Raw genomic sequence first — 27089 nt, 5'->3', positions numbered from 1 at the left:
AAACAAAAAGTTTTATCTCCCTTCATCACGTACCTGTGGGAGGCAATCGGGACGTGATTCGAAGATCACCAGCAGTACCCCAATAGGCACAGTCACCTGTTCCAGCTCTAAGTCTTTTGCTATTCGTGTTCTGCGAATGACACGGCCAACACTCTCCTGTGAGGATGCTGCTATCTGACGAAGTCCTATGGCCAAGCTATTCAGCTTTGACGTAGACAGACTCAATCGCTTCATCAAAGGAAGTGCTAATCTCCCTGAAAGGAGAGGATTAAGTAACACTGGAGATTCTTCACAGTTGCTTGAGATAGATACCCAGGTTCTATACACCTCCTTACCTCTGCCTAAGGAATTTAAACAGGCATTTTTCCACTCAAAAATTTCTATCCTGAGATGAATTATACAGGCAAACAGCTTCTGCTAGCCACAGCAAAGCTACTTGAATCACACACGTAAAATCAATCATGTTAGCTGAAGCATATTTATCTTGGGCCAGAGCAGCAGAAAAGGCAAACACTTTTCCCTTTGAATGAGGCATACCTGCTGATCTTCTAATTTAGAATGGTCATATTGATTCTGACCAGTGATCCATCTAGCCCAGCATCCCGTCTTGCTAGAGAGACCAATGCTATGTGCTTCAGAAGTAATGAACAGAACAGGCAATCATCAAGTGATCATTCCCTGTTTCTGGCAGTTAGGGGGTTGGAAAACCCAGATCATAGGATGCAGCCCTGGACATCTTCAGTAATAGCCAATGCTATTATCCAACATCAATATTATCCAACATCAATCCTCTATGAACTTATCCAATTCTTTTTTTGACCCTTGATACAGTTTTCACCAGTCTGGCATCCTGAACAACAAATTCTACAGGTTGACTATGCACTGTGGGATGAAATACTTATTTTTGTTTGTTTGAATTTTGCTTCCTGAGAATTTCATTGCTGGCGTCAGATTCGTGTGTCATGTGAAGGGATAAATAATACTTTCTTATGCATGTCCTCCACACAGTTCATGATTATATAAACCTCCTTCATACCTCTCTTAGTCATCTCTTTTCCAAGCTAAACAGTCCCACTATTTTTAATCTCTCCTCATGTAGCAGCTGTTCCATAACCCTTAATCATTTTTGTTGACCTTCTCTATTTCTAACGCATCTTTTCTGAGATGGGGTGACCCAAACTCCAAGTAGTCAAGAAGTGGTAATAATGTGGATTGACATAGTGAAATTATATTTACCGTCTTCTCTATCCCTTTCCTAATGGTGCCTAACATTCAGTTAGCTTTTTCGACTGCACATTGAGGGGATGTTTACTGAGAACTATCCTCAAAAGTTCCACAATCTCTTGAGTGGGAACAGCTAGCTTATATCTCATCATTTTGTATGTATACTTGGATTTATGTTTTCCAAAGTGCATTTGTTCTCATTAAGGCTGTCAAACAATTAAAAATATTAATCAAAATTAACTGTGCTGTTAAAAATAGAATACCATTTATTTAAATATTGTGGATGTTTTCTACAGTCAAATATATTTGTATTAATTACAACAAAAATAGGAAAAAATACAGTGCTCACTTTGATTACAGATATTTCCACTGTAAAAAATAAACTGTTTTTAAATTCACCTTATCTGAATACTGCAGTGTAATATTTATCATGAAAGTTGAATTCACAAATGTACAACTATGTAAAAATGCTGCACTCAAAAATGATCATGTAAATATTACAGTATTTAAGTTCACTTAAGTAACAAGTCCTATTTCTTGTTTATCCAATTGCACAAACGTGTTTATATTTGCTGGAGATAATCCTGCGTACTACTTGTTTACATCACCTGAAAATAAGAATAGGCATTTGCATGGCACTGTTGTAGCAAGCATCCCAAGATATTTACGTGCCAGAGATGCTAAAGTTACATACTGTCTCTTCGTTCTTCAACCACCATTCCAGAGAACATAAGTTCATGCTAACAACTGGTTCTGTGTGATAATGACCCAAAGCAGTGTGGACCAACACATGTTCATTTTTATCATTTGAGTCAGATGCCACCACCAGAAGATTGATTTTCTTTTCTGGTTGTTCAGGTTCTGTAATTTCCACATCAGAGTGCCGCTCTCTTAAGACTGCTGAAAGCAAGCGCCATACTTCATCCCTCTCAGATTTTGTACAGCACTTAAGGCTCTTAAACCTTAGCTCAAGTGCTGTAGTTGTCTTTATAAATCTCACACTGGTATCTTTGCATATTGTCAAACCTGCTGTGAAAGTGTTCTTAAAACGAGCAACTTATGCTGGGTCATCATCCAATACCGTTAAAACATGAAATATATGGCAGAATGTAGGAAAAACAGAATAGGAGACACAGAATTCCCCCTGCAAGGAGTTCAGTCACAAATTTAATTAATGAATTACTTCAACAAGCTTCATCAGCACGTCCCATGGAATTGTGACTGAAGCATGAATGGTTACATTAAAGTTTACCAGATCTGTCACATAAAAACCTTGCAATGCTGAACACAGAACTGCTGTATCAATGTCTGTCCTCACTTTCAGGAGATACTGTAAATAAGATGGGGCAGTATTACCTTTTGTAAAAGTAAATACACTTTTTTTCTTACTGACTGGATGAACAAAAAGCAGAATTGAGTGGACTTGTAGGTTCTGAAGTTTTACAATGTTTTTGAGCGCAATTACGTAGCAAAAAATCTGCAGGCTGTACTTTCATGAGAGAGATTGCACTACTTGTATGAGGTATAGGATACAAAGAAACCTACTATTTTATCATTTTACATTGCAAATATTTGTAATTAAAAATAACGAAGTGAAAAGCATAAGCCTTGTTTTCTGTGTTGCAACTGGAAGACCTACACATGAAAATGTAGAACACCCAAAATATTTAATATTTCAAGTAGCATTCTACTGTTTAACAGTCAGATTAAAATTACAATTGATGGAAATTAATTTTTAAGATTGTGATTAATTTTGAGTTAACTGCATGTATAAACTGCAATTAATCAATAGCCATACTTTGCATTTACCAACACTATAATGCATCTGCCATTTTCTTGCCTAGTCACTGAGTTTTGTGGTAGCCCCCTGTAATTCTTGGCAGTCAGCTTTCAACTTAACTATCTTGAGAGATTTTGCATCATCTGCAAATTTTGCCATCCACATTTACTTATTTAACCACATAATTAATGAATATGTTGAATAGCAGCAGGCCCAGTACAGATCCCTGGGGAACATCACTATTTACTTCTCCATGCTGAAATCTGACCATTTATTCTGACCTTTTCTTTTCACTAGTTACTGATCCAAGAGAGGACCTTCCCTCTTATCCCATGATTTCTTACTTTGCTTTAGAGAAGTAGTGGGCAAGATACCGCCCACATGCTGCATTCAGCCTGCAGATGGCCTCAGACACAGAGCAGTCAGCTGATACTTTAAGTGGCTTCTTTCCTTATGTAGCTATCTGCTCCAGAGCCTAGGAGGGAGGGACAACTTGAAAATATCTGGTTGGTTTACTGCCAATAGGCGCTGGGAAGTTTTTGCTGCAGGGACAGGGGCAGCACAAAAAGCCTACCCCTCCTACTGGTGTTAGGAGGAGACAGCAGTTTTGAACAGTCGGGGGCTGCAGCAGACAAAGCTTGTTTCAGGTGACTGCTGGCCAGATCCTTCCTCTGGCATTTCAGACCCGCCCTCCCACTCCACATAAACCAACCCCTCTGCCCCTCCTTCTGCACACATACTCCTTCCCAGACCTTGCCCCCCAATCCACTGCTCCAGGTCACAACCTCCTCCTGCCATGTCACAACCCAAGACTTTGCATCCCAGTCCCCTGCCCTAGGTCACAGCCCACACTCCTGCATTCCTTCTTGCACCCAGACCCCTGTCCCAGGTCACAACCATCACCTTACCCAAACTGCCTCCTGGAGCCCAGAACCCCTCTTGCAACCCAATCTCTTACCTCAAGCTCCCTTCTGCACCCAGCCTCCATAGCAGACCCTTCACCTCCTCCACTAATATCATAGATGACTGTGGCTCTTGGCCACTTTTCAAATTCTTGAAGTGGGCCCCTTAACAAAAATTACTGCCCACCTCTGCTCTACAGCCTTTGGTCAGGAATCTTGTCAAAGACTTTCTGGAAGTTCAAGTATAGTATATCCACTGGACCATCCTTGTCCACATTTGCTGACCCTCTCAGAGAATTCTAACAGATTTGTGAGGCATGATTTCCATTTACAAAAGCCACGTTGACTCTTCCCCAATAAATGTGTTAATAGAATTGTAGGACAGGAAGAAACACAGAGGTCATCTAGTCCAGTCCTCTGTGCTCAAAGCAGGATTGAGTATTATCTAAACCATTCCTGACACGTCTATCTAGCCTGCTCTAAAAAAAAACTCTAATGATGGAGATTCCACAACCTCTGGTTAATTTATTACAGTGCTTAACCAGCTGGACAGCAGAAATGTTTTTCCTATTCCAAGCTAATCTACCCTTGCTGCAATTTAAGCACACTGCTTCTTGTCCTGTCCTAAAAGCTTAGCAATTTTTCTCTTTCATTCGTGTATTTACTTTAAAAAACTGTTGTTGTGTCCTCTATCAGCCTTCTCTTCTCTAGACTAAAACAACTTTTTTCAACCATCCCTGAATGTTTCCAAAACATTAATCATTTTTGTTGGCATTTTCTGGACTCTTTCCAATTTATTCACACCTTTCCCAAATGTGGCATCCAGAACTGGATACAATCCTCCACTTGAAACCTAAAGAGTACAGAGCAGAGCAGAAGACTTACTTCTTGTGTCTGGCTTACAACACTCCCACTTAATAACTTGCAGAATGTTTTTTTTTTTTTTTTACAACACTGCTGACTCATATTTAGGTGGTAATCCACTATGAATCACAGATCCTGTTCTGTAGTACTCCTTCTGAGGGAGCCATTTCCGTTTTGTAAGTGTACAACTGATTACTCCTTAGCACAGTACTTTGCATTAGACATTATTGAATTTTATCCTATATAATTCAGACCATTTCCAAAAATCATTCTGAATCTTAATCCTCTCTTCCCAAAGCACTTGCGCTATTTTCCAGGTTGGTATGCCATTATTTAAATCACTGATGAAGATATTGAACAGAACAAGACTGTAACAGGGCCAGGCCAGCAGACCCCAGATGGATGGGGAAAGGTAGCTCAGAAAGGTAGCCTGGGGAAGGGGAAGAAGAGCAAGACCCAGTTAAGCTCCCAGGTGGAGGCAACAGGCAGAGGTGGCAGTTAATTAATGAGGCCCAGCTGGTCTCACTGCCAGCATACTGGAAGGGTTTAAGAAGCAGTCCCAGTCAGGGGAGAGGAGGTGGACAAGCTAGGAAAGTGGAGGTGAGAAAGGTGAGAGGGGGAAACAGAGGAGGAGAGAAAACAGAGACACAAGAGAGCAAGGGCGAGGGGAGTAGCTCAACAGAAAAGTGCCTGGGGTCACTTCCCACAGTGAGACTGAAGCCCTGGCTGTGGAAAAGAGGGGAAAAAGGACTGGCCAGCCAGCTCAGATTGGCAGAGGCAGGTACAGACTAACCCCTCCAGCCGAAGGCAGAGGCGTGGGACCCTGGCCAGATCCAAGGATACCTTGCCACAAAAACTGATCTGTAGTACTCCATTCAATATGCCCATCCAGCACTGTCAACTATTCTCTGGAAAAGGTTTTCCAACCAGCCAGTAATGCACCCCTTATATTAGCATCACCTAAATCAGGGAGGGCAAACTTTTTGGCTTGACAGCTACACCTAGATAGTGAATTTTACGGCTGGCCATGAAAGTAGGGCTGGAGCAGGAAGTTAGGATGCAAGAGGTAATGCAAGGTGCAAGTGGGGACTCAGAATAGGGAGTTAAAGAGCCAGGGGACGGGTGTGTGTGCGAGCTCTGGCTAGGCAGTGCTTACCTTGTATGGTTCCCAAATTGGTGATGCAACAGGGCTACAGCAGGCATCCCCTGACCCTGTCTCTGTACCGCTCCCTAGTTTCCAGAACATCTGGCAGTGGCTCTGGTGGTTGGCAGATGGCTCTTCACCTGCAGGCACTGTTCTCACAGCTTCAGTTGGCTGCTGTACCCTATTTCTCGTCAAAGGGACTGTGGGGGTGACACCTCCAGGTGGAGGCAGTGCATGGAGCCTTCTATCCTCCACCCCCATGGAGATGCAGGGACATGCTGATAGCTTCCAGAAGCAGCATAGGACCAGCAGGCAGGGGACCTGCCTTAGCCCCTCTGCACCACTGGACTGATAAACCTAAAGGTTGGATTAAAAGCCCTGAAGGACCAGGTGTGGTGTGTGGGCCATATAGTTTGCCCACCCCAATCCAGGTTGAACCTCCTTAGTTTAAGTAGTCATGTGAGACAATATCAAAAGCCTCACTAAAGTCAAGATATACCACATCTACTACTTGCCTTATCCACAAGGCTTGTTACCCTGTCAAATAAAGCTGTCTGGTTGGTTTGACATGATTGGTTCTTGACAAATCCATGCAGTCATGTATCACAATAGCTTCTATGTCACTAGTTCTCAAATCATGGGTCAGGAAGCCAAAGTGGGTCACGATCCTGCTATAATGGGGTCACCAGGACTCGCTTATACTTCCTGGGGGCCTGGGGCCAAAGCTGAAGCCCCACTGCCTTGGGGCTCAGCTCTGGGTGGTGAGGTTCAGTCTGGTTTCAGTGCTGGGCAGCAGGGCTCAGGTTACAGGCCCTCTCCCTGTGATTGAAGATGTTGGGCTTTGGCAGGGCTCATGCAGGCTCAGCCTTCTGTCCCCTCTCCTGGAATCAAGCAGCAATTCTTTGTTATCAAAAAGGGGTTGTAGTGCAATGATGTTTGAAAACCCCTTTTCTAGATGTTCACAAACTGATTGCTTAATTATTTGCTCCTTTATTTTTCCAAGTACTGAAGTTTTGCTGACTGGTCAGTAATTCCCCAGGCTGTTCTTATTTCCCTTTTTATAGAATTATATTTGTCCTTCTCCAGCCCTCTGGAATCTTTCATCTTCTATGACTTTTTAATCACTAATGGCTCAGATACCCCCTCAGTCAGCTTCCTGAATATTCTAGGATGCACTGCATCATGCCCTGGTGACATGAAGACATTTAACTCGTTTAAGTAAGAGAGGTAGCCGAGTTTGTCTGTATCTTCAAAAACAAGAAGTCCTGTGGCACCTTATAGGCTAACATATTTTGGAGCATTAGCTTTCATAGGCAAAGACCTGCATCTGACAAAGCAGGTCTTTGCCCACGAAAGCTTATGCTCCAAAATTTCTGTTAGTTTATAAGGTGCCACAGGACTTCTTGTTGTTTTTGACTTGTTTAAGTAATTTTCAACATTTGTCTCTTTTAGATTCTGATTCCACCTAATTTTCACTGGTATTCATCATGTTAGACGTCCAGTCACTACGAACTTTTTTGGTAAAAAGGAAAATAAAATTATTTCACATTTCTGCCATTTCTACATTTTCTGTTATTGTCCCCCGCCCCACTGAGTAATGGATCTACCAAGTCCTTGCTCTTTTGCTTACTACTAATGTACTTGTAGAATGTTTTCTTGTTACCATTTTGCCTCTATCTAGTTTAGTCTCTTTTTGTGTCATGGCTTACTTTGCTTCCTCTCTGTTGAACACCACTTTGTAGTGGTGGTGAGGCTTGTCTGTTTCAATAACCCTGACAGTAATGCTGCCTGAAGCCATGTACTCCCTTAGGGTCACTGATGGCAGAATGGTCAAGGACGAGGTTCTGGACAAAGTGTGATCCAAGAAGTCCCTAATGGCAAAACAGAGAATCAATAACAGCACAATTGATGTGAAATGGCTGTGTACATGTTATAATGGCTGTGAAGGCAGATGAAGGTTGCAGCTGATAGAGGACTTCAAACCAATGACATGGATGCCACAATAATTGGAAATCCTCATCCGTCAAGCACAGTGTGGTGACTGTTGTGCATCACTTTAAAAGATGTCCCGCACAGGCATCTTCCAGTTTTTGGCTGGGGAGTGGGAGGTCAGATAGAAGCTGAAGATTCAAGATCAGAGGGACACCATTAGCATGACAACTTTCAAGAAGTCTTAAGACGCTTCCATCACAGTTTCCAGAAGAAACTGAGGAACACTGGAGCTAGCTGAAAGCAGTAATTTCCAATGCCTGTGAAGAAACTATAGGCTACCAACCCAGAAAACATCAGGACTAGTTTGATGAGAATGATATTGAACTCAAGCAACTCATCAATAAGAAAAGAATGGAATTTTGAGCTTCGCAGAACAACAAACTGTAATACAAAGACAGAAGCCCATGCCCAGGTGAGGATGGAAGTCTAATATAAAACCAAAGAATTCAAGAATAAATGGTGGACTTCGAAAATGAAAGAAGGCCAACAACTTGCAGACATCCACAGCACACTTGGTTTCTTCACTGCCATTAAGGCTGTCTATGGACCAGCGTGTTATGGCATGAATCCCCTTTGTTCTAAGGAAGGAACCACACTTCTGTATGACAATGAAGCCATCAATTCTCATTGGAAAGAAACTTTTGAAGATCTTCTTAACCATAATTCTCTGGTTGTAAGTGAAGTCCTTGAGTGAATCCCACAACGACCTCCGAAGGATAAGCTTGGAGACCTTCACAATTTGCATGAAGTACACAATGCCATGAAGCAGATGAAGAACAACAAGGCAGCTGGACCAGATGGGATCCCTGCTGAAATCTTTAAAATGGCTGACCACATCTAATTCAACAGCTTTACCTGCTCATCCTTAAAATCTGGATAAAGGAGGAGATACCCAGTGAAATGAAAGATGCCCTGATGGTCACCCTCTTCAAGAAAGGGGATAAAGCAGACTGTGGAAACTATCATGGTAACCCTCTTCTTGCCACTGCAGGCAAAGTTGTGGCATGGATCCTTGCAATTTGCCTTCTCCCTTTGCCAGAAGAAATTTTTACCAGAGTCACAGAGTGGTTTCCAACCATATTGCTGAACTACAGATATGATCATCATGGCATGGCAGGTCCAAGAAAAGTGCTGGGAGCAATACCAACCACTCTCTATGGCTTTCAATGATTCCTTTGGCACATGAATAGCTGTGCCCTTTTGTACTGAAGATTGGATGTCCTGATAAATATATCAATGTCCTAAAGCTGCTTCACAACTACATGAAAGCAACTGTGCTGAGTAGTACTGGCTCCCAGAATGAATCTTTCAAGCACAAGCAGGAGTTCAATATGGCTGCATCTTCACCCCAACCATGTTTGCAATTTTTATTGCTCTCATTCTTTACCTAATTGCTGTGTAGCTCCAAGCTGGCACTGAAATCATCTACAGAATGAACAGAAAGCTGTTCAGGCTTAGTAAGCTGAAACCTAAAGTAAGATTTCCACAACATCTCCTGTGGAACTGCAGTATGCTGATGACAACACAGTTTTTGCCTGGTCTGAGAAAGATCTTCAAACTATCTTGAACATGTTTGCCAATGCTTACGCATGTTTTGGTTTCACACTCAACACCAAGAAGACCAAAGTGCTTCATCAGCCCTCTCCAAATGAGATGCCACACAGTCCATCTATTAAAATCAACTGAGAAGTATGGTAGAATGTATACTACTTCCTCTTCCTTAGAAGTCATCTCTCATTCAAGGCAGATACTGATGCAGAAATCCTACACCACCCGAGCTGTGCCAGTACAGCCTTTGATTATTTATGGCACAGTTTTTGAAGATCACTATACTCAAACAGATGCCAAGCTTCTTGTTTATCAAGCCATTATTCTCCCAACATTGTTTTATGGGTCTGAAATCTGGACAACCTACTGACATCACCTGGAAGTCTTTGAGAGCATCACCAACACTGCCTCTAAAAGATCTTGAAGAGCAAATGGGAAGACAGACGCACCACTGTTAGTATTCTGGAAGAGACAAAGACTACTAGTATTGAGGCAATGATCAGCCATCAGCAAGTCCACTAGACTTTTCATATTGTCCCGATACCAGATCATCACCTCCCAAAACAGGTCCTGTTCTCTCAGCTGAAAGAAGGGTACCATAACATAGTAGGCCAATGAAAGCATTATTGCTGAAGGATAGTTTCCAATACAGAACTATCTCCAGTACACAACTATCTGAAAAAGTGCGTCTGCCCCATGAAAGCTCATCACCTAATAAATTATGTTGTTAATCTTTTAAGTGCTACGACTGCTTTTTTGTTTTATTAAAGTGGTACAATGTTGACATTGCTCAGGATTGCTCAAAATGGAAAGAAGCAATACATGATGGTCCCCTGCATTTTGAACTTGCCCACCAACAAGCTAGGAAGGACAAGAGGCCCAGGATAAAGAAGAGACTGACTTTCAGTCATAGTTAACAACCTCCTGCCATACCTGGAAACATCTGTCCTCATTATAATAGAACTTTTTTCCCCCAAGAATAGGCCTTATATCATCCATAACTGAGGACCCATAACTCCCATGGAGGATGATAATATTTGGCAATGAGTGACTGCCAATCTAATACTTTCCTTATACTTGTGTTATTTGTTTATATTCATGCTTTGTAATTTGACCCAGTTTCCACTTTTTGTAGGACTGTTCATAGGTGTCTCATACTTCTGTTCTTTCCTATAGCTTCAACTAATTTTGCATGGTGCTTGAGTAGACTTACTAGCCTTTAATTGCCAGAATCGTCTTTGGAGTCTTTTTAAAAAACTGGAGTCATGTTAGCTATCTTTTAGTCATCCGGGACAGAGGCTGATGTAGCTGATAGGTTGCATACCAGAATTAGTAGTTCTGCAATTTCATATATGAGTTCTTCAGAACTTAAGGGTGAATCCCATCAGGTCCTGATGACTCACTGCTGTTTACCATGTCAATCTGGGACAGTTCCTTAGATTTATAATCTCAAATGAATGGCTCTGGTGTTGGAACCTTGCTCACATCCTCTGCAGTGAAACTGATGTAAAGAATTATTTAGCTTTTCCACAACAGCTTTTATCCTCCATGAGTACTCTTTTAGCACCTTGATCACCGCATGGCCTCACTGACTGTTTTACAGGCTTCCTGCTTTTCATGATTTTTTTTTTTTTTTTTTGCAATTTTTAAATCTTTGCCTAGTTGCTCTTCAACTTCTCTTTTGACCTGCCTCATTATCCTTCTCAATTAGCTTTGTTAGGGTTTATGTTCCTTTCTATTTTCCTCAGGAGGATTTGACTTCAAATGTTAACAAATGACTTTTTGCCTCTAATCACCTCTTTTTTAAATAGCTTGAGGAGGCAGTGGGAGAGTGAAGGGTTCTCTTTTAAGTAGCCAGCACAGAAACAAAGCTGCTTTTATAGATTAGATAAATTGAAGATCCTTCTAGACACTGAAAAACTTTCCTTACGTTTTGACAGAAGCTGTAATACGAACTCATGTAGTCACCTTGCTCTCTTTTCTGTAACTTTTTCTGCTCATGAGCTGAATAACCAACCAAAGATCTTTTAAAAACAGGACAATTCCTTTGGCCATCTATGCCTTCTTGACACTGTCCTGACATGATTCTTTCCAAAGGGCAATATAAAGAAACAAACATAATTCTCCTGTACTCAGAACTCAAGATAGCCCTTAGACTTTCACACACATGGGATGTGCTGCACATTAGCTGTCTTCCAGCCATCTGGTACAGAGGCTCATTTAAGTGATAGGTTACGTACCACAATTGTTAGTCTTTAAGGTGCTACGGGACTGCTTGTTTTTTGTGATATCACAGTTAGGAGTTCTGCAATTTCATATCTGAGTTTCCTTCACAACTCTTGGGTGTATCCCATCTGGTTCTGGTATCTTGCCATTGCATCTATTTATTCCAAATACCTCTTCTACTGAAACCTCAGTCTGGTATAGGTCCTCAGATTTGGCACCTAAAAAGAATGGCTCAGTTGTGGAATCTTCCCAATATCCTCTGCAGTGAACTTGACCTGCTGCTCACAAACAAGGAAGAACTAGTAGGAGAAATAGAAGTGGGAGGAAAACCTGAGCTGCAGTGACCAAGAGACTTCAGATTTCAGGATCCAGACAAAAGGAAGAAAGGTGAGCAGTAGTGACACACAGACCCTTGATTTCAAAAGAGCAGACTGACTCCCTGAGAGAACGGATGAGCAGGGTCCCTTGGGTAGAGAAGATGAAGGGGAAAGGAGTTCAAGAGAACTGACAGTATTTTAAAAAAGTCTTACTGAAAGCACAGGAACAAACCATCCCGCTGCACAGTAAGAAATGCAAACATGGTAGGCAACCAGCTTGGCTTAATAGGGAAATCCTTAGTCAGCTTAAACTCAAAAAGGATGCATACAAGAAATGGAAAAGTGGGCAGTTGACTAGGGAGGAGTATAAACATACGGCTGGAGAATGCCGGGCAGTAATCAGGAAAGCAAAAGCACAATTAGAACTGCAGCTGGCAAAGGATGTGAAGAGGAATAAGAAGGGTTTCTACAGGCATGTTAACAATAAACGGGTTATCAGAGAAAGTATGGGGCCGTTACCATATGAGGGAGGTAACCTAGTGACAGATGATGTACTAAAAGTTGATGTACTCAGTGCTTTTTTGCCTCAGTCTTCACGGACAAAGTCAACTTCCACGTGACGGTCCTAGATAATGCAGTACGGGAAGGTGGAAAACAGCCATCTGTGGGGAAGGAACAAGTTCTGAGCTATCTAGAAAAACTAGATGTACACAAATCCATGGGTCTGGATTTAATGCATCCGAGGATACTGGGGGAATTGGCAGAGGTGGTTGCTGAACCTTTGGCCATTATCTCTGAAGACGCTTGGAGATCAGGGGAGATATCGGATGACTGGAAAAAGGCAAACATAGTGCCCATCTTTAAAAAAAGGAAAGGAGGACTATCCAGGGAATTATAGACCGGTCAGCCTTACCTCAGTCCCTGGGAAAATAATGGAGGGGATCCTCAAGGAATCCATTTTGAAGCACCTGGAAGAGGGGAAAATGATCAAAAGTAGCCAACATGGATTCACCAGGGGCAAGTCCTGCCTCACCAATCTGATTAGCTTCTATGACGAGGTAACAAGCTCTGTGGACATGGGGAAGTCAGTGGAAGTGATATACCTTGACTTCAGCAAAGCTTTTGAGACAGTCTCCCACAACATTGTTGTCCAGAAGTTAAGGAAATATGGATTGGATCCTTGGACTATACGATAGATAGAAAGCTGGCTTGATGGTTGGGCCCAGCGGGTAGTGGTTGATGGCTCAATATCTGGATGGTGGTCGGTTTCAAGTGGAGTGCTGCAAGCCTCGGTTCTGGGGCCAGTGTTATTCAACATCTTTATTAATGATGTGGATGAGGGACTGGATTGCACCTTCAGCAAGTTTGTAGATGATACAAAACTAGGGGGAGAGGTAGATATGTTGGAGGGTAGAGAGAGAATCCAGAGTGACATGGATAAATTGGAGGATTGGGCCGAAAGAAATCTGATGTCATTCAATAAGGAGAAGCGTAGAGTCCTGCACCTGAGACAGAAGAATCCAAACCATTGTTATAGGATGGGGACCGACTGGCTCAGCAGCAGTATGATGGAAAGGGACCTTGGGGTTATAGTGGATGAAAGGCTGGATATCAGTAAACAGTGTACACTTGTAGCCAAGAAGGCTAACGGCATACTAGGGTGCATTAAGAGGAGTATTTTCAGCAGATCTAGAGAAGTAATTATTCCCCTCTATTCGGCACTGGTGAGGCCGCATCTGGAATACTGTGTTCAGTTTTGGGCCCCCCAGTATAAAAAGGATGTGCATTTGCTGGAGCAGGTTCAGCGGAAGGCAACAAAAATGATTAAGGGGCTGGAGCACTAGACCTGTGAGGATAGGCTGAGGGATTTGGGCTTGTTTAGTTTACAGAAGAGAAGACTTAGGAGTGATTTAATAGCAGCCTTCAATTTACTGAAGGGGAACGCTAAAGAAGAGGGTGAGAAACTGTTCTTAGTGGTGTCAGATGGCAGAACAAGGAGTAATGATCTGAAGAGGGAGAGGTATAGGTTAGATATTAGGAAAAACTACTTCACCAGGAGGGTGGTGAAGCATTGGAATGCTTTGCCTAGAGAGGTGGTGGGTTCTCCATCCCTTGAGGTTTTTAAGTCCCGGCTTGACAAGGTCCTGGCTGGGATGACTTAGTGGGGGTTGATCCTGCTTGAAGCAGAGGGCTGGACTAGATGACCTCCTGAGGTCCCTTCCAACCCTATGATTCTATGAACACAGATACAAAGAATTAAATTAGCTTGTCTGCAACAGTCTTCTTTTTGAGTGCTTCTTTACCACCTTGATCACTCAGTGGCTCCATTTCTTGCTGGCTTGCCTAATTATACCTGTACACTTCATTTGCCAGAGTTCATTCTGCTTACACCTGCCTGATCTGGCCCCAATGCACAGCTGGGGAACTCTCAAGATTCCTCTTTCAGTGGCATTCCCCCTCTGAAGCACTGTTCTTCTGAGCTCTCTCTATGCTTTGGATTTGAGACTCCAAATTCTGAGCTCCTTATCTGTCTCTGGATTCTGAACCCATCCTGAACTCTCTCCACTCACATGTAAATCCCTGGGGGTAGTCCTTTGTTCCTCATTACGCTAAATTAGGGCACATGTGTACACAGAATTTGGAAAGCTGAACCCAATTTACTTTAAGTGGCCAGTGCCCCATTACACATCATCATAAAGAGACAAAATCAGGCACAAGCTCATTTCCCCTCTTTGCAGTCATTATTAACATCCTCTGTAAAAAACACAGGAGTAAGTGGTCATATTGTGCATCTTCCTCCAATCCAAAATGCCCCTCCACGACTTATCAATGCATTAATTTGACATGCCAGAGTGAATTTTAACACAAACAGCCTAAATAAAATATAAATTTTGTTGATAAGAAGTGGATGTCTCCCTTTTTGAAACACATCATCAATACCGCATGCAGCTAGACCGTAAGAGGAGAGACAAAGTACTCTCTTCCACAAGGGCAGTGCATACTATTTTAACAAATTCAGAAAGAGACCAGAGTAGTTACCGCAATGGAACATACGATGTTCACTACATGCATTTACATAGCCAGGCTCTCACCTGACTACATGGAGCTCTAAACAGTTTTTATCATACACTGTTCAGTGGATTACAAGACCTCTGTCTGACTGAGAGGACATGACTCCCAGAAGAACCAACCTGTCTTTGCTGCTCCTGACAGAGGGAACCACAACCAAAGAGAACTGCGGGAGTGGTTCCTGAGGGTAGAAGCAGTGTGCAGAGCTGCCTACTTGCACCTCCAACAGGAGCACCAGGGGACACATGGACACTTCCAGGGAGCCATCTGAGGTAAGCTCTCCGTCATCATCTGGCACCCCAAAGCCCTTCGTGTGCCCCCAGACCTCCACACCAAGCTCCCTCCTGCACCCAAACTTCCTCCCAGAGCCTGCACAACACACTCCATCCCATACTGCATCCCCGAGCCCTGCAGCCCCTCCGAAGCCCAATCTCCCTGTTAAGCAAAATTTGTTAATTACCACACCATCCAACCCCTAGCATGTCAGCTGAAAAAGTTTTACTGTATCTAAATATATTTAAGCTTACAAGCTCCATTAGTATGTTACCTTTACTCTCAGCCTCTTCCAAGTCTTTTTTATTGGCCAACAGAATTTCTTCTCTCTGGTCAGTTAGAAGGTCAGCTAAGTGATAGATAATCTCTGCCCTCTGCAGAGAGAAAAAAATCATGTACTATTACAGAAGCCAAGTAACTCAAGCTCCTGGTCCCCTAACCCCACTTCTTATCGACATACCCCGAGACTCCTTCTTCTCTGGCTCCAGAATTTGGCCTCCAGCATATGGCAGACAGCTGCCTATTGACAGTTTACCCCTTGCTAGTAGTAGGATTACACACTTTAATCTGCAGTTTCTGCTTCTGGCCTTTCCTGCATTTTGCCTAGTAGGTCTCAGTTTTCTTGATTAACCAATAAGATGCACCTGCCATGCTGTATATAGTGCCTCCCTGTATCAACTCAGCTACAATGCAGAGGTACACTGAATAGTAGATGACATGCAGCGGCTCCCTTTTAGGCATTTTAAGTACTTTCTCAGCAAGAGCTATTGCGACAGCTATTCTTTGGCATCCTTGATATGCTAATATCTGCATTAAAAATTAGATCCACATAAACATGCTGCTACAAATGTACATAGTTTCTTAATTACGGCTGAGTAGACCATGTCCTTCTTCTCACACACACACACACCCATATGCAGTGTGCTATAATATAAATGATGGACTTAAAGACAAGTCAAAATAGGAGCTTTCGGGGGTAGGGACCTGTCTTAAGTGTTCACTGTGAAACATGCAGTAAATTTGTAAGTTCTAATGAATTAATGAAGATACTCTGGCATGTTACCTGTTCAGGCTGCAGCGCTGCTAGGGATCTGCCTCCAGCTCGAGCCATTTCACCTTGCTGTTCTACTGTAGGGCCTGTGAAACACAAGAATTTGTGCTGTTTTTCATATTATGAATGCCACAAGCTCAGATACTAACAAGAAGTCCTGTGGCACCTTATAGACTAACAGAGATTTTGGAGCATAAGCTTTCGTGGGCAAAGACCAGATTCATCAGATACATGAGTGCAGGTGGGGGGTTTCTAGAGGGGTCCCAGTAAAAGGGAGGGCCACAGCTGACAAGGTCTATTCAGCAAGGTGGAAATGGGCCCACTATCAGTAGTATGTATCAAAAGAGGAAAAAAACAAGTCAGATCAGACAGGGGGATATGACCCATTGTCAGAGTCTAACAGGGAGATATTAATACCCAGGACAGAGAAGGTGCTTTTGTAAAGGGCCAGCCACTCTCAGTATCTGTTTAATCCTTGGTTGATGGAGCCAAATTGGCAAATAAATTGAAGTTCAGAGATTTCTCTCTCCATTTGATTTTTGAAATTTCTTTGTTTTAGGACTTCTACTTTTAAATCTGCTACTGAGTGTCCAGGGAGACTGAAGTGCTCTCCCACAGGTTTCTGTACATTACCATTCCTGATGTGTGATTTATGGGGAAGAAGGGGGTTCTGAAAAGGAGGGTTTCCCTATGGAAGATTTCTGGAGGCCACACGTCTGCATGTGTATTTTGGAGTTCAGAAGAGCTTCTTCCAGACTCCAAATCACGTGCCCATATGCTAATGAGGTGCAGAAAATTTACATCTGCACCTCATTAGCATCTTCCGGACGACTCATTACCATGCCCCTTCTGGAAGAAGTGGCACGTGTAGACACAGCCAGACAGATTTACATGGGTTGTAGTCCAACTGAGGCTGTGCACCTGGATGTTGTGTCAAGTCTCTGTGACTGAGCCTTCCCTGAGCTGAGCGGCTGTCAATGTCTGTGTTGCTCTGCTGAGGGGCTATGACCCCAGTTCCGTGCCTTTGCTGGCAGAGACCGCAGGTTCTGACTCAACAAGACAGGGTGGCTGGTGTGTCCCAGAGGCAGGTTGATGGGCGCAGTGATATGATCAGCACATCACATGACACTCTCGAGGGGATTTCTGTCAGAGCACCCATTGCACTAAATAAGAATTTAGTAGCAAAATGGTCTTGTTAACTGGCCTTGATGTTTTCTGATAAATCATTATAGGTTTGGGTTAACAAGCAAAGTTGCACTTGCATAACACACTTTGCCTTAGTACCCCATGTTCCAATGGTTGTGGGGGTGTGGAAACTAGCACTATAAAAAAAATGAATAAAGAGCTAGCTCACTGACACACTTCAAAATGGGGAACATGTAACCGGTGGATATCCCTGCCCATTCTGTTCTACCTAGGATTTTCTATTGTGCTTCTTAGCATCTACGCACCTTCTACAGAGTACATTAAGCTATGTATCTGTATCTGTAACTGTACATCTGTTATGTGTTATTTGTTTTCACCTCCTCTCCCCAGAGGGAGAAGCATGTGCAGCACAGCATCTTGTTTTGCTAGCATGTATCTCCTTGTTTGTTTATATAAATAAGTTAGCTGAGATGTGCTTTTTAAAGAAATGCAGACTTGCATTTGAAACAGAAAGAAGTGATGTCTGTGATGATCCCTAATTTCTGGTGGAGTTCATTCCACAGAGTCAGATCATCCCAAAGACAACTGTCTTCTGCACAGATGAGCTTTACTGTAACCATACAGCAGTGCTTACCAATCTTGGGTCTGTGGACCCCTAGAGGTCTGCAAGGGTATTACAGGGAATCAGTGGAAAAAAAAAGATAAATAAAAATAATAGAAAATGTTATAAATAAATTGCAAAGTTACAGTCTATTATTCTTAAATTAAATATCTTCCAATAATGTTGTTAATCACTGTCCAAAATCTAATGTTGTGGTTTCCTTTCTCATTTAATGAGGTATACATGGCAGCAAGGATAGATGAGAAAAGTAGTGGGAGACTTTCCATGTCCTGTCTGGCCTGAACTTCCTTGGTGGAGGAAACAGCAGTGTCATTGGTATATCTGACTCCACAAAAGATAGAATCCAATTCCATCAGTGCTTTCTTCAATGCAGACATCAGAAAGCTAAGGCTGAGAATGCAATGGGAGAGGTGCTGAACCCTGACATTACAACCACCCTGGTGGAGGTTGGTTTTGACATCTAGGGAGACCATGGGTATGGGAGGATGAAAATATTCTTTCAAAGTGGCACAGAATATTGGAGCCCTAGAGGGCAACATCTCATCACCTTACACTGCTAGAGTCTGCATAAAGGGACTCTTCATAACCAGTGTTTCTTCATGGGAACTGTGATGGAGGAGTCTACCTGCAAAGTCATTATTGGTAGCCATGCTGCAAAGTTCTTCAGCTTGTGGGGCTTAGTTGGTATCATAGTCAATGTCAATTACTACATGGAGAACAGTACTGAATCATGGTACCCAGGCTTAAGAGTACCTAGGTCCTTGTATTCTGAGAATAAGAACTCACCCAACCAGGCGAGGGAAGGATCTTACTCTACTGAGTTGGCCCTAGTTTTTCTCTAGGTAAAGACATAAACCATCCCTGTCATTAATTCCAATTTTCTGACAAACAGTCGCTAGACACATCAACCCTGGCTAACAGCCACTGATGGACCTATCCTCCATTAACTTATCTAGTGCTTGTTTGAATTGTTATAACCTTTGCCTTCCTGAACTGTGTGAAAACAATATTTTGTTTTAAATTTGCTGCTTATTAATTTCAGCCCATTGTTTTCTCTCCTGAGACCAACATTGCACAAGGAAGTACATATCTCCATGTCTTCAACTGATGTACAGGGCATATTCCTTGCCTAGATTTGATTTGGGGCTCCAAAGTCAGTTCTTGCACCTGCCAAGCTCAGCAAGGAAAAGAACAGCAGATATTCCATGTAACAGAGACATGAGCTTCTCAAAGGCAGCAGAGGCAGTGCAAGCAATTGTTGCCAATGAAAAAAAAAGGACAAGAGATGCAATTCTTAAAGCCTGGGCATAAATCTAAAACCTGCACTGGGGGATCAGAGCATTCATTGGGGGTGGCAATTCTAATTAACTACTATCTCAATTTATTAGAAAAACTACTAGTAGAAGCAACTAGCTATATAAAGTTTGGAGATATTTATAGGCAAAAAAAGAGGGAAGAGAGTCAGTTTCAGATACCTGAGATTCCAAACTACATCATAAAGTGGTAAGAAACAACTGGAGTAGTGTCTGTTTGCGCTACCCCTTATAATCATCACAGAACATGAGAAAAGCAGAAGTGTCAACCATAAGACAATGCCTGACAGTATTTTCTGGTCTGAGGTGCATAAAAAGCCAGTGTACCAACAGAAAACAGAGAGACCAGCATTCAAAGAATAAACTTTTACAAACTGATAGACAAAGTGGATGAAGTAATATCTTTTAATGGACCAATTTCTGTTGAGGAAAGGGACAAAATTTGGAAGTACACAACCCTTCTTCAGGACTTGACTGTCTAATATCCCTGGGACTAAGAAGGCTACAACACTGCAAACAACTATTAAACTATATGTCTGTTTCTAATGGTCTCACTCACTTTGCCAGTTATCCTACAGCTGTAAAGTAAGCATTAACTCATCCTGAACCTCTCAGAAAGCCTACCCTATTTTATTTTCCTCCAGCCAATCCTCCATGTCAAATTTTCAACTACCAACTTACCCGCAGGTTTTACCTCTGAAAAAAAAGTGCCAACTTTCTTCCCCTCCACAATGTCTGTGATGACGTGTCCAGAGATCTTTGGATGCGTTCCATTTGCGATCACTACAGAGGTGCCACCTTGGAGGGCCCATAAAGCTGCTTTCACCTATAAGAGAATATAAAAGCTAGTACTTGGAAAAATCTCAGTGCCTGTATCCATAAATGTGAAGAAGTGGGTCTTAGCCACGAATAATGAATACCTAATAAATAAATTTGTTAATCTTTAAGGTGCTATAGGACGGCTTGTTTTTTATGAAGCTACAGACTAACATGGCTATTTCTCAGAGACTCAATGCGTAGCAAGCATTCTCCTGGCTCTTGAACTCTATTTTTAGTAATCATGTCCCTCTTGCTTATATTTAGTCTTTTAGATTGTAACTTTTAAACAGGGTTAGGGTTAGTGCATTTGGGGACACATGCTATCACAATGTAAGTATTGTAATTAATTTTGAAACTAGACCACTTATTCCTGCTTTGTATTCTATTCATTGTCTAGTTTCTAACTAGTGACTGCAAGTTATAGTAGACTGTGAAGCAAACTGAGAAAACTTTGTCAAAAGCTTTTTGAAAATACAAAAAGAAATCATCCACTCTTTTGTTACCATGCTTAAAGTATTCTAGCAGGTTGAAGAGGCATAGTTTTCCTTGGCTGAAGCTATTCTGGCTTGTCTCTACTGTGCTATGATCTAAGTTATTATAATTATTTTTTCATAAGATATCAGTACCAGGAAAACTGGTTCAAACTAAGAGAATCACTGGTATTTAATTCTCAGAAATGCTGCTTGTACATTTTTAATGGCAAAGGCAAATGTGGTATCTTCCAGGGAAAACATTATTTTAACGAGAGAACTAACCATTTGTGAACCATCCTCAAACTTCTTTAGGAATCTTGAATAGTTATCATCTTGGCACCACGATTTTGGAAACCTTATTTCATCTCTACAGCCACAAATGGCAAGTTTTTGGGGATAATGACTGCTACTCTGTTTGCCTAGGACAACTGGGTTCTGGTTCTTGGTTGGGCTCTAGGCCCAACAACAGTAAACAGATCTTTTTTTCTGGTGGGCCTCCTGCTTCTAATAAAGAATTTTTTGTAGCTTCTATGTCTTTGGTTATTGCTATTCAAAATTCCTTGTGGCTCTCTGACTTTCATACTGTTTCAGCTGCTGTAGTTCATGCTCTATTTGTCCCACTAAAGCTAAGTTTCCATTTTTCTTGCCCTCCTCCTTCTTTTTATTTTCAGAGGGATGCATGCAGTTTGATATATAAACTGTTTAAAAATGCTCTAATGCTAAGTCTTAAAAATTTGATTTCCTCACTTTTGATTTTAAGGCTGTTTTGATGTGCTTCTTAATTTTTTGTTGCTGTTGTTTTAAGTTCCCTTTCTGAAGTTAATGTTTGGACTTTGTATGATCCCTCTCAAGAAAAGACAATTACCTGTTCTGTAACTGGTGTTCTCTGAGATGTGTTACTCATGTCCATTCCAAGTTGGGTTTGGGTGGGTGCATGCCCAGCTGCCAGAAGCTTTTTGCCCTAGCCAGTAGCCATAGGGTCATAGTGACATCCCCTGGAGTGGCTCCCGTATGGCTGCCCATATATGCCCTGCCAGCCTCACCCCCGCTCAGTTCCTTCTTTCTGGCTACTCCAACAGTGGGGAAGGTAGGCAGGTTTTGGAATGGACATGAGCAACACATCTCAAAGAACACCAGTTACAGAACAGGTAACTGTCTTTTCTTCTTCGCATGATTGCTCATGTGCCTTCCAAGTTGGATGAATGCAAGCCAATGCCTAGAAGGCAGGGTCCCAGCCCTGGAAGGAGTGTAGGACAGCCCTGCCCACTGCAGCTTCTTTCTCTGCATGCTGCATCAATGTGTAATGCGTTGAAAACGTGCGAATGGAGGACCAAGTGGCCACCCTGCAGATATCCTGGATAGGGACCCTGGCCAAGTACGCCATAGACAATGCCTGTGCCCTGGTAGAGTGAGCCCAGATTGGGGGAGGGGGACCCCATCAGTTTGTAGCACTCCCTGATACAGGCCACTATCCAGGAGAAGATCAGCTGACAAGAGACTGGGAGCCCCTTCATGCTGTCCACCACAGCAACAAAACTGTTGAGACTTTTGGAAGGGTCGGGTCCTGTCCATATAGAAGACCAGTGCCCTCCAAACATCCAAAGTATGTAAACTCTGCTCCCTAGGGGAGGCATAGGGCTTTGTAGAGAACACCGGTAAGGTGATGTCTTGGTTAATGTGGAAGGGGGAGACCATCTTCGGCAGGAACACCGGGTGGGCTCTTAGTCTGACCTTATCCTTGTGGAACACCGTATAAAGCAGGTCCACCGTCAGGGCCCTGAGCTCTGACACCCTCCTGGCCAATGCAATGGCTACCAAGAATGCTGTCTTGTAACTAAGGAATAAAAGGGAGCAGATTGTGAGGAGATCAAATGGGGGAACCATAAGTTTAGACAATACCAAATTAAGGTCCCACACTGGCAGGGTACCTGAACCTGCCGTATGACCCTTTCCATTCTGTTCATGAACCTTTTCACCAAAGGGTCCAAGAAGACAGATGACATCCCACGCCCTGGGTGAAAAGCCGAAATGGCTGTCATGTGCACTTTCAGAAAAGACAGGGACAGCCCTTCCTGGCTCAAAGACAGCAAATAGTCTAGAATACTTGACATCAGGGCCTGCCCCGGGGATAGCCCCCTCTGAGTTGTCCAGACAGCAAACATCTTCCATTTGGCTACATATGTTGCCCTTGTGAAGGGCTTCCTGCTGTTTAACAATACCTTCCTGACAGGTTTAGAGCAGAAAAGCTTGACCACTCTCAGGCATGGAGCTTCCACGCTGTGACATGTAGCGCCCGGAGACTGGGATGCTGCAGTCTCCCCTCCTCTTGTGTCAGCAGGTCCAGGCATGACAGGAGTGTCACTGGGTCACAGACACAGACAGACATCTCCAGGAGGGTCGAGTACCAGTATTGCTGAGCCCAAGCTGGGGCCACCGGGATAACCGATGCTTGGTCTGACCAAATTTTGAGTAGTGTTCAGTGGATGAGTGGTACCGGTGGGAAGGCGTACAGCAGAGGGCCTGACCAGTGAATGCTGAAGGCATCTGCTCCAGAGTCCGGGCTTCAGTTCTGGTAAGAGCAGAACATCTGGCACTTCGCCTTGAGATGGGTGATGAAGAGGTCTATCTGGGGACATCCCCACTTCTGGAAAATTAAATTCAGCATTTGTGTGTGTAATGACCACTCTTGGTCCATGAAGAACCTGCTGAGACAGTCTGCCAGGGAGTTGTGAGCCCTGGTAGGTAGAACACGTTCATGAGAATCTGGTGCTGGATGCCAAAGTCCCAGAGAGCAAGGGCCTCGAGACACAGGGGAGAAGAGCGTGTGCCCCCTTGTTTGTTTATATAATACATCGCTGTGGTATTGTCTGTGCTGACTGCGACACACTGTCCCTTTAGGTCACTCTGAAACACTTCACATGCCAGCTGAACTGCTCTGAGCTCCCGCGCATTTATGTGGAGCTGAGCATCGCTCTTGCTTCACAGGGCCTGGGTCTGGCAGCCCCCCATATGCACTCCCCAGCCCATGTCTGAGGCCTCTGTGACTAGGGAGGGTTGAGGGGGATCGAAGGGTACTCCCATGCAGACCAACCGGGCATCTAACCACCAATGTAGTGCCGTTAGCAATCACAGAGGGACTGTCATTAACTTGTCTACATTGTCCCTGACAGGCCTGTATACTGAGGCGAGCAACAATTGGAAGGGGCGCATTCGCAACCTGGCATGCTGGACTACAAATGTGTATGCTGACATGTGGCCCAACAGCCTGAAGCATCCTCTGGTCTTTGTGGTTGGGAACCTGATTAGTTCGAGGATGCAAGACGCCATGGCTTGAACCCTACTCTAAGGCAGGAAGGCCCTGGCTTGCGCCACATCCAGTTGGGCGCCCACGAATTCCATGACCTGAGGTGGGCCAGAACTGACTTGGCCTCATTTACTAGCACGCCTAGCGTGTCGAATGTCTGTCGTATCAACTGCACGTCATGTCACCTGGCACCGCGATCGACCCCGGATCAGCCAGTCATCCAGGTAGGGAAAGAGGTACACCCCTTGTCTGCGCAGGAAGCCTGCCACTACTGACATACATTTGGTGAAGACTCTCAGGGCCGAGGAGAGGTCGAATGGAAGGACTGTGAACTAATAATGGTCCTTCCCTGCCACAAAACAGAGGAACTTCCTGTGAGGTGGATAGACTGTGATGTGGAAATACGTGTCCTGTAAGTCGAGAATGGCAAACCAGTCCCGTCATTCCAGCATCGGGACAATTAGGCCCAGGGATATCATACAAAACTTTATATCTTTTTCACTAATTTGTTTAGGTTTCATAGATCCAAAATTGGCCACAATCCCCCTTTTACTCTTGGGATTAGGAAATAACAGGAATAAAACCCCTGCCCCCGGAATTTTTGGGGGACTTCTATAGCCTCCCTTTGTAGGAGGGACTTTACCTCCTGCCTGAGCAATGTCTCATGAAAGTGGTCCCTGAAAAGGGACAGTGAGGGAGTGTGGGTGGGAAGGGAGATAAGAAGAAAAATGGATAGCATATCCCTTTTCTACCATGCAGAGGACTCACTGGTCTGACATTATGTTGCACCATGCACAGTAGAAGGGAGATAGGCAGGATGGAAATAAAAGTTGAGCTGGAACTGAGGTGGTGGCCAGTGTGTTGCTCCCGACCGCCCCACCAAAATTGTTGTTTAGACCCTGGTGGGGGTTTTTGATGACTCTGACCCTGGGTCTGGTGGCCCTGACGTCTACTATTGGAGAGGCCCCCTTCTCCTGCTACTGACCCAGTGTTATTCCGCGAATTGCCTGAACCGGGGTCTTGGGGTAAAGCGCCTTCTCTGGGTCACTGGTATGCACAGATCCAGCAAAAGCAGGGTGGCCCCTGAGTCCTTCATATTGTGAAGTCACTTATCAGTTTTTCTTTTTTGAAAACAGGGAGGGCCCCTGGAAGGGAAGGTCCTGTATCCTTTGTTGTACCTCACAGGAAAACCCTGAGACCTGAAGCCATGCTCCCCGTCGCATGGTGATACCAGAGGCCATGACCCTGGTGGCTGTATCTGCTGTATTTAGTGTGGTGTGCAGCGCCATTCTAGATGCAAGTCTGCCCCTCCATCTTAGCATTAAACTCAGTCTTGCTCTCTGGTGGCACCCGTTCCACAAAGCAACCCAGGGACCTGGTCGTGTTATGTGCATAATTGCTAACCAGAGCCTGCTGGTTAGCAATCCTTAACTGAAGGCCACCTATAGAATAAACTTTTCTACCATACAGGTCCAATCATTTGGCTTCTCTGTTTTTAGGGGAAGGATCTTGAAACCCATCTCTCCCTGTTGCTGGCTGCATCTACAAACAGGGAGTTGGGAGGAGGGCAGGTGAACAGGTATTCATTGCCCTGGGCCAGAACAAAGTACTGGCAATCATTCTTTCTAGCTGTGGGTAGGGCTGAGGCTGGGGTCTGCCACACTGCATTTGCTGTTTTGGCAATTGTCTTAATAATGGGCAGTGCTACCCTAGCAGGTCCAGACGCTGACAAAATGTCTGTGACCGGGTCAGTTTCGTCCCTGACCTCTTCCGCCTGTACCCTACGCCCTGTGCCACCCTTCTCAGTAACTGCTGGTGTGCCCTTCCATCCTCCATTATTGGGGGTGCGGAGGACCCAGCCAATGCCTCGTCTGGGGAGGTCAAAAGCCCTGCGCTCTCCAAGACTGCCAGCCCAAGGGGTTCAAGATCTCCTCTTTGAGTCCCCAGCACCATGGTCTGTGGTGCCGTGCTCGGTGGCTGGGGTGGAGCGCCCCATAGCAATGCATGCTGCGGTGCTGTCATGGTGGAATAGCTCAGTGCCTGGGACGGCACCAGGACTACCAGTGCCGACACCAACAGCACCATAGTTCCTGGCGCCTGCAGGGGCGGCGCCCACATCTGGGTCAGTGCCAACTGCACCGGTGCTGGAGATTCTACAGGCACCTCCTGCACCGTCAGCTCCTGAGCCTGCTCTCGCAGGGGCACTCCCACCAAAGTGGACAGTGCCAATCTTGGCACTTGAGGAGTACCATGTGCCCTAGTAGGGAGTCCCACGGCCTGCCCCTGTGCTTCAAGTATCACCCACAGGGTCCAAAAAGGCTATGGGGGGCACGATGGGGGGGCATTTTGCAACCCCTCGCAGCGTGGTGCCAGGACCGGTGCCAATGTCCACTGTGCCGGGACAATCTCATACTTCCACTCCAAGCCAAGCTGGAGTAAAATGAGTCCGACTCCAACACCAACTCTGATGACCATGGCAATGCAGAGGAGCCCATGGCACCTGCCGGCTTCTGCATGCCTTGTACCGTGTGATATGGGTCACCGAAGGAGGTAACTATCTGTAGAAGTCAAAACAGTGTCAGGAACCGTGCTGCTGACCTTGCAGACTGCTCTGGCACCTGTGTCTGAGGTGGTGAAGAAGACTCTCGGCGCAGCGTCAGAACAGGCATTGTTATTTATAAAAGAGGGCCTGTGCAGCGCTGAAAGCCTCCAGCATCGAGGGCAGTCTCAGAGAGCATGGGCTCCCACCTCATGCCGGAGTCAATGCCTGCACTTTGTGACCCTGGTCACGGTGCGATTTGGAGGACTCCTCAGAGGGTTGCCATCTTTTTGCCCTCTCGTGGGTTTGACCCCAGTCTCGCCTCTTTTTCTTGAGAGGCACCAGGGATTGGCTCCTATGGTGTTGACCAGCGCTAGGCACCAAGTCCTGTTCTTGGGGTCGGGAGCTCTCTGACAGCACCGATAGTGCTGTAGCACTCTGCGCTGACGATGCGCCGCTCTGAGCTCCCACCGGGGAAATGTC

General features: G+C 44.3%; 1 protein-coding gene across 9 annotated transcripts in view; it reads right to left on the bottom strand.

Moving 5' to 3' along the window:
- Positions 1-27089, bottom strand: part of ALDH18A1 (aldehyde dehydrogenase 18 family member A1) — a 127379-nt gene that overhangs the window by 24392 nt on the left and 75898 nt on the right. For all 9 annotated transcript variants that reach the window (XM_074999399.1, XM_074999400.1, XM_074999396.1 and 6 more), the window contains 4 exons: positions 20153-20297; positions 16403-16476; positions 15614-15713; positions 34-254 (listed from right to left, as the gene is read on the bottom strand). In XM_074999399.1, coding sequence (XP_074855500.1) covers positions 34-254; positions 15614-15713; positions 16403-16476; positions 20153-20297 — 540 coding nt within the window. The remainder of the gene's footprint in view (positions 1-33; positions 255-15613; positions 15714-16402; positions 16477-20152; positions 20298-27089) is intronic.

Source organism: Carettochelys insculpta, chromosome 7 (assembly GCF_033958435.1).
Source record: "Carettochelys insculpta isolate YL-2023 chromosome 7, ASM3395843v1, whole genome shotgun sequence".
NCBI classification, from domain to species: Eukaryota; Metazoa; Chordata; order Testudines; family Carettochelyidae; genus Carettochelys; species Carettochelys insculpta.
The sequence above is the reverse complement of the archived record's forward strand: the minus strand, read 5'-3'. Positions and strand labels throughout refer to the sequence as shown.